This window comes from Myotis davidii, unplaced genomic scaffold, assembly GCF_000327345.1.
Source record: "Myotis davidii unplaced genomic scaffold, ASM32734v1 scaffold134, whole genome shotgun sequence".
In the NCBI taxonomy this organism is placed as follows: domain Eukaryota; kingdom Metazoa; phylum Chordata; class Mammalia; order Chiroptera; family Vespertilionidae; genus Myotis; species Myotis davidii.
In genome coordinates this window covers 2,452,608-2,459,877 of record NW_006288853.1, presented here as the reverse complement: position 1 = coordinate 2,459,877, position 7,270 = coordinate 2,452,608, and the positions used below count along the sequence as shown (strand labels likewise).

General features: G+C 51.7%; 1 protein-coding gene across 1 annotated transcript in view; it reads right to left on the bottom strand.

The window, feature by feature from the left end:
- HK1 (hexokinase 1) overlaps positions 1 to 7,270 on the bottom strand; it is a 64,757-nt gene that overhangs the window by 6,488 nt on the left and 50,999 nt on the right. The window contains exons 11-16 of the mRNA XM_015562102.1: positions 6,956 to 7,104; positions 6,537 to 6,656; positions 5,133 to 5,228; positions 3,734 to 3,833; positions 392 to 575; positions 109 to 164 (exon numbers count right to left, since the gene is read on the bottom strand). Coding sequence (XP_015417588.1) covers positions 109 to 164; positions 392 to 575; positions 3,734 to 3,833; positions 5,133 to 5,228; positions 6,537 to 6,656; positions 6,956 to 7,104 — 705 coding nt within the window. The remainder of the gene's footprint in view (positions 1 to 108; positions 165 to 391; positions 576 to 3,733; positions 3,834 to 5,132; positions 5,229 to 6,536; positions 6,657 to 6,955; positions 7,105 to 7,270) is intronic.

Here is a 7,270-nt window from a genome sequence, read left to right as displayed (position 1 = left end):
ACTCCACCCCACCCCCACCCCCACTGGCAGGTCTGAATTTCCCTTGCCCTTTGACAGCTGTAGGTCAAGTGTGCTCTACTTCCACTAAACAAGACAAAACCTACTGACCAAGAGGGAGGCCAGGATGCTCCAGGATGAACACGGTCACTAGTGGGAAGCGGCACCTGGAGAGGACATCAACCAGGGCCCTCTTGTCCCATGTTGGGGGCCCATCCCCCGTTCCTGCTCTCCTTGGGCCAAAAGCCAAGGTCAGGAGGACACCCGAGGGAGGGACCGGTCTCCAAGCCTCTGCGTAGACCCCACTCTTCCTAGAAGCACCTTTGACTGTAACAGGCAGAACGTTCTCCCTGTCCCGACCCCCTTATGCGTCTCCTCCAACAAGCAGAATTACCTCTGTTTCCCAGCATTCAGAGAGTTTTCATCCACCAGGACGTCATACTCTGTTCTGATATCATCCAGACACCCGTTGTCCCCGAAAGCGCCCCACTCCATGTTGATACACATCCGCCCCACGTTCCCCTCCAGCATCTCCACGTTCTTCATCTCTTCCATGTAGCAGGCATTGCTGCCAGTCCCTGCAACACACGAGGGGGAGGTCATTGGCCTGGGGTTCCAGATAGGAGTGAGCTTTTGAGATGAGCAAAGTAACAGCGTCACTTTCCCAAAGTTTTCAAGAAAAATCTCAAAATATAAAAGGAGAGTCAGATCTAAGCTGCCCAGAGAGCATTTGATCAACTCGCTTTGTATGAGGACACCGATGCCAAGAGCCGCCTCTGTTTCCTGCCCAGGCAGGACTGTATTCATTTTAATAGAAGATGAAGGGATACAATAAAGGGATGTATCTTCAATGGTGGGCATTTAGGCTTCATTTAGAATGGAAGGATATTTCTCTCTCCCACTCCTGCTCCCTCTTCCTCTTTTTACACACACACACACACACACACACACACACGCACGCACGCACACGCACACACAATATTAGGGGGTTGCCTACTATTATACCCTAGATGTCCACTTATCTTTTCTTCTTTTGCTGTTTTGTTGTTAATCCTCATCCGAGGATATTTTCCCATAGACTTTTAGAGAGAGTGGAAGGAAGGGGAAGAGGCAGAAAGAAAGAGAAACATCAACGCGAGAGAGACACATTGACTGGTTACCTCCCGCACGTGCTCTGACCCGGCCAGGATTGAGCCTACAACCGAGGTACGTGTCCTTGACCAGAATGGAACCCAGGACCCTTCAACCAGAAGACCAATGCTCTATCCAGAGCCAAATCGGCCAGGGCCACTTATCTTTTCTTATCAAGGATGGTCACGGACCACGGCTGCTCAGTCACCTCCCCTACGTGTTCCAGAATGAAGCCCACAGTGAGGCACCGAAGGGCACAGTCCTGAGCATTTCAAGGTGTCTTTCTAACGTGCTGATTCCTCACATTTTGGCATCACAGACCTTTTTGAAAACCTGATGATTGTCCTGAGGACCTTGTCCCAGGGTGCACCACACACTGGACACACACGATATGACCTAAAGATTCCAGGGGCTCAGGAGCCTCGGATATCCATCCCTGAACTGCCCCAGAGCAGGCGACTCAGACTGTGGCCCCCCAAGCACCCAGTGGGACACGAACTGTTTGCTGTTCTCATCCATGAGGAGTTACGTAGAGAACTTGAGAGGAAGTCATTGAAAACTTTCACAGAGTTTTAATTGCCACGATATCCAAGCTTGTGGTCACTGGCTTTGTCTCAGTGAATGGACTGGAAATTTACAAACCAACCCACTGGGCTGGCTCAGCTGGTTGAGCATCGTCCTTTGCACCGAAAGGTTGCCGGTTTGATTCCCAGGCAGGACACAACCCTGGGATTTGGTTCAAGCCCTGACTGGGGTGCACACGGAAGACAATGGACCGATGTTTATTTTTCTCTCGCTCTCCCTTCCTCTCTCCACGCATGTCCTCGGGTGAGGATGAAACAAACAAAACCCAACCAACTAACCAAGTGAAGACATGTTAAATATGCTCCTGAATCGCCTGGAAAGCCTGCTAGTGAGGATGCAGATTTCGATTCAGGTCTGGGGTGGGGCCTGAGACTCCGAATTTCTGACACCCCCGCAGGTGGTGCCGAGGCTGCTGGCCCAGGGACCACACTTTCAGTAGCAAGGCCCTGGCGGACCATCAACCAGGCAGAATGCAGACACAGACGGACTGTCCACATGAGGGAACGGAAGGGCATCCCCACTGGCTAGGCCACTGGTTGGCAAACTCATTAGTCCACAGAGACAATTATCAACAGTACGACGACTGAAATTTCTTTTGAGAGCCAAATTTTTTAAACTTAAACTATACAGGTAGGTACACTGTTATTAACTTAATTAGGGTACTCCTAAGGCTTGGGAAGAGCCACATTCAAGGGGCCAAAGAGCTGCACGTGGCTCACAAGCCGCAGTTTGCCGACCACTGGGCTAGGCCAAAAGGGCTTTGGTCGTTGCCAAACCCGTTAAAGAAGCTGAAGCAGAATTCACAAGCCTCTGGCTGTGTAACGGGGTTATTTTTGTTTTCTCCGCTTCCTTTCACCTAAAATGTAAAACTGAGAAATGGAAGTGGGTGCAAAGAAAACCAGAGCATGAAAATCATACTTTCTGCCCCTGGGAGTTCTGAGCAGAGAGATGGATGAGCAGGGAAATAAAATGTGGCTTTGCAGGCAGCTGGAGCTGTGGAGAACCCCCACCCCCACCCCGCCCGCCTATCGTGCCAGGAACAGCTAACTGGGCTGACACCCAGGCAGGAAGGTGAGGCCTGACCAGGAAGTGGAGAATGTGCTATGTCACTCTGGCTTTGCATTTCACACCCAAGTCCATTCATAAAGAGAAGAGAGGGAGGGGTTGGGTGGAGAGAGCTTTGCAAAGGAAAGGAAGAAACAACAAATGAGCCCCAAAGCCAGGCCCCAGAACTTTCACCTGGAGCTGCTCCCTCCTTCTTTGATTTTCCGTAGGAGCCAGAGTGGTTTAGCCAATAAAAAGGCCTTCCTGGCTCCACAGGGCCGCTGGCCGGCTGGGCTTTATCCCAGCTTTATCCCCGCACTCAGTGAAAGGCCCACGCAGCCAGCTGCACCTAAGAAACAGGGTTCTGTCCCAGCACCCCGACACCAGGAGCAGGTCCAATTAGACAAGTGGTTTTCCCACAGCCCAGGTCAGTATGCTCCCGGAACCAGTGCTCTTGAGGCCCAAGCCCCTAATGTGCTTGGGCTATAAGGAGACAACCTGCAAAGCCAGCAGATGACCCTTCTCAACCCGCTTCAGGGGCTGGCACTGCTCACAAACAGGGGCTGCTGGCACCCAAGACTTCTCTCCAGCTCTTTCCCAGGGTCAGGCCTGAGGAGCCCGCCTCTTCCTTCCCAGCCACAGGCTGGCAACACCTGCCTGGAGCTTCTCGATACCAGCTCCCGTGCTCCCACCCCGTGCTCCCCCACCATGCTCCCGGCCACGTGAGCCACGTGAGGCCTCATCCCTGGAAAGCTCTGCTCTTGACCGTCTGGTCACTATCAACGTGGTAGGTGCTGGGGAGGGAGCCCTGCAGGGCTCTGTAGCCTCGGTCAAGGATACAACTCTGGAGGTGGTAAGGGGACAGGGCTGACAGGTGCTGTCTCCCACAGAGGGCTGAGCTGCGGTTCAAGGCCTCACTGAACAGGAAAACCCAGCCTTCCCTGCCCCGAGGAGACCGACCTTCCGGGACACCCACCTACGATGAGTCCAATCTCACAGGTGGGCTCCTCATAAGCACAAGTCATCATGGTGCCCACCGTGTCGTTGACCACAGCCACCACGTCCAGATCAAATTCCTGGGGAGGGAAACGGACAGGGCGTGAGCTTTAGGGAGGGACGCCCTGCCTGGCCGGAGTTCCCAGGCTCACTGGGCTGCGCCACAGTCCGAACGCTCCGGGGGCATCACCTGGAACAGTGTTCTCGCCAGCCCATACAAGGCACTCAAATGCTCCTTCACTGACTAAACGCCTCCTATTAACGATGTAGCTACAGTTTAAGATCTACAGAAAGGAAGTATTATTAGAGAGGCGGCCTAGGGGGAATTGTTGAACGGATAAAAGGCTGCCAGAGACTTCGCCCAAAAGCTCTTGCTCTTGGAGTTTAAAGCCTTATAGCCTTTCAGAGGGCAAAATTAGTGACATGAAAAGATGCCTGCTTCCTGTTAAATTTAGAAAAGCAACTTGTTATATAGCCTATATGGTGTGATTTCAACTTTAAAAAAATGTGTGTTGGTATATGCATGGAACGTAAGTTGGGGGAACACTAATATTGAGTTGTGAAATGGGCAAAAATAGATCATTGGGTTTCTTTTCAATGACATACCAGCTGCTGGCTAGCATACCCTTCAGGTGCAACCGATCCCTCCTTCAAACCTATTCACTCCAGTCTTCCTGGTCATCTAGGTATTTATTTGTCTGCTCTTTTAAGCTGTACATGTTTAAACTGGTGTGTGTGTTTTTTAACACCTTACTGATTCCCTGATTAATTAACGAGTTAAATAAAACCTCTGGAATTTTTCATTTTCTATTGTGTCAATGTTCTCCGGCCAGAGGCCAACAGGAACACAGCTGTAGTGGAACAGAGCTAGACTCCTGGCTGGTGGCGACCCGGGAGAACACCGTCCGTGGGGCGTCTCAGCGTGTTAGCCCTTCTTCTGGGATTTGAGCGTCGGTGGATGGCTTCAGGGAGGGGTCAGAGAAGGGGGCTTTGGTCTGGGTTGGATGCTGTGGGGGAAGCAGGGCAGTTCTTTGCATGTGCGCTGAGCTTGCCGTGATGGAGCTACACGCCCATGCTGCCCGGTCCCACGGCGGTCACCAGTGGCTGCGATGATGTTTGTGTTCTGTGAGACTGTTGTGTCCAACAGAGGACACCAGGTCTGACAGTAGTGCCAGGCTCTTTGTAGGAGAGTTGTGATTTTACCTTTTTAAGCAAACTATCCTTTAACAGCTCAAAACTCTTCACCTCTGTTTTACTGCCGACTGTTGGGGGAACCTTCTACCCAGGTCATGTGCCTCTGGGTTGTATGATCAGCAAGTAGGATTCTTATAACCCAAAAGCACAGTAAAAATGTTTGAAAACATCTTTGTAATAGTTACCTCTCTCCTTTTTACTGCTTCCCGCAGTAAGGTGGCTACGTCGTGCCCCACACAGTCGGTTGCCTTAAACCCCTTCGTCCAGGTTATCAAGATTCCCTGAAACAGGAAAGGCACAGGGAGAGTCTGTGAAATCAGACTCTATGGGCAGAACACACAATTCCTTTCCTTCCTGAGTCACTATGTGCTGAGAATTTACAGCACAAAACCCCATTCCTTCCTGAGTAAACATCTGCTGAGAATGTACAGCGAGACTATGCTGGAAAAATGGAGGCATAAACCAATAAAATACTAATAGTCCTCCACAGGTCCGACTCCTCCTCACCATCCTCACAGTGGTCCATTTACAATCCCCATTTCACAGATGGAGAAACTGAGGCATAGAATGTTAACCAACTAGTTCCCCTGAAGAACAGTCTGCCAACAACCTAAGTGAAGAAAAGCACATTTTTAGTAGCACTATTACTACCTAAAGTAAAACTGATTGGACTGCAGCGATGCAGCTGGTGGGTGTGTAAGTGAACTGCAAAAAACAAGCTTATACGGATCCAACTGCTGACACCTAACAGGCCCTAAGAGGAGAAAAACCCCAAGTCAGCACTGTCACTGCATTAACTGGCTCCCAGAGGCAGGTGCCCGACCCAGTTTCCCTGGTTCTGCCAACCAGACGCTTCAAAGCCTGACCCAAGGCCAAGAGTGATGTAAGGTCCCCTCCAGGGCCTCCACCCTGGCCACGCATCACCTGTGACACACAGAGGCACTGTGGCTCCTTCTGCAAGGCAGGCTTGGTCTTGCCTCCGTGACGCTGCAAAATAGGTTCCCTCTGCACAGAACATGGCCAACCTACTGACCGCCCCTAGCACAGTGCTGGGCTCTGGGAGGCCAGCTCCTCGGGACTGCAGGCTCCCTGAGGACAGACGCTGTGCTCTTCAGCTCCACCCAGTCATTCGTACTCAGCAGGTGCTCAGCACTGACCCAAGCAGTCGGTGGCCTAAACCCCTTTCCATCCCACTTACTGAATATTCATCAAGTATTTCTCCTGAGAGCTCTGTGCTAGGCATGTGGGAAACAGAGGTCCGCACTCAAGAAGCATAAACACAGCAGAAAGACAAACACTAATAAGTGTAGGAAGTGCTACAGTCGGACAACACTAGGAGGAACAGGGAACAAGGAGGAGGGTGCGGTTCTTGTTGTCTGAAGGACAAAATACTTCCTCACGGAGGTAAATGCTTTAAATGATAAGAGTCTGAAGATGTCCTGGATGGTGTGGCATAAAGCCTGGTCACCCACCGACTGTGCCATCGGGGCCATGCGGACATTGAGGAATGACAGTGAGGCCGGAGGAGGCCCCCAGAGCCAGCTCGCACTGGCCACCGGACGGTCAGCGCTGCCCCGTGCCTGACTCACCGCATCCAAGCTCATCTGCTTGCAAGGAAACGAGAAGGTGAAGCCCAGAGGCATTCGGGGGCCTTTGATCCCCATGTAGTCCAGGAAGTCGGAGATGCAGGAGACGATGTGGTCAAACAGCTTGAGGAGGAAAGAGCGGATCACATGTGTGTTCTCTGGTTTCATACTTTCAATGCACTCGTATAAATGTACATGGACGCACACACACAGACATTCACCCTGACACATCAGAGCATGCCCCCCTTTCCGGGATCCCCTGAGCATCGTAAGCCCAGCGTGGCTGAAAGTGCCTGCTGCTTTGGGGCCACAAGGACACCTGCCCGGCTGCAGAAATCACATGGCAGGTGTTGGGGACCACCACTGCCACCGGCTGTGTGACACATACACACCATGTGGTGTAGAAAGCAAAACCGCCTCACCTCCTCCCCAGTGCCCTGCATGATTTCGATGGGAATGGCATAGATCTTGTTGTGCATCTCCACCGTCCTCTTTTTCCCACTACGGATTTTCACCAGCAGGACGCGGAAATTCGTTCCTCCAAGATCCAGGGCCAAGAAGTCACCATTCTCTGTCGTAGTCAAGAACAGAAAGAATCTCAGGAAATAGCCAAGTGCCTCCTGGCAGCCAGTGACCCTAAGACGCCAGGCTTTCAAGGGGGAAACCCCCATCTACACTAATAAAAGACAAACATGCAAATTGACCATACCTTTGCTACGTCTTAAGCCACCCCCACT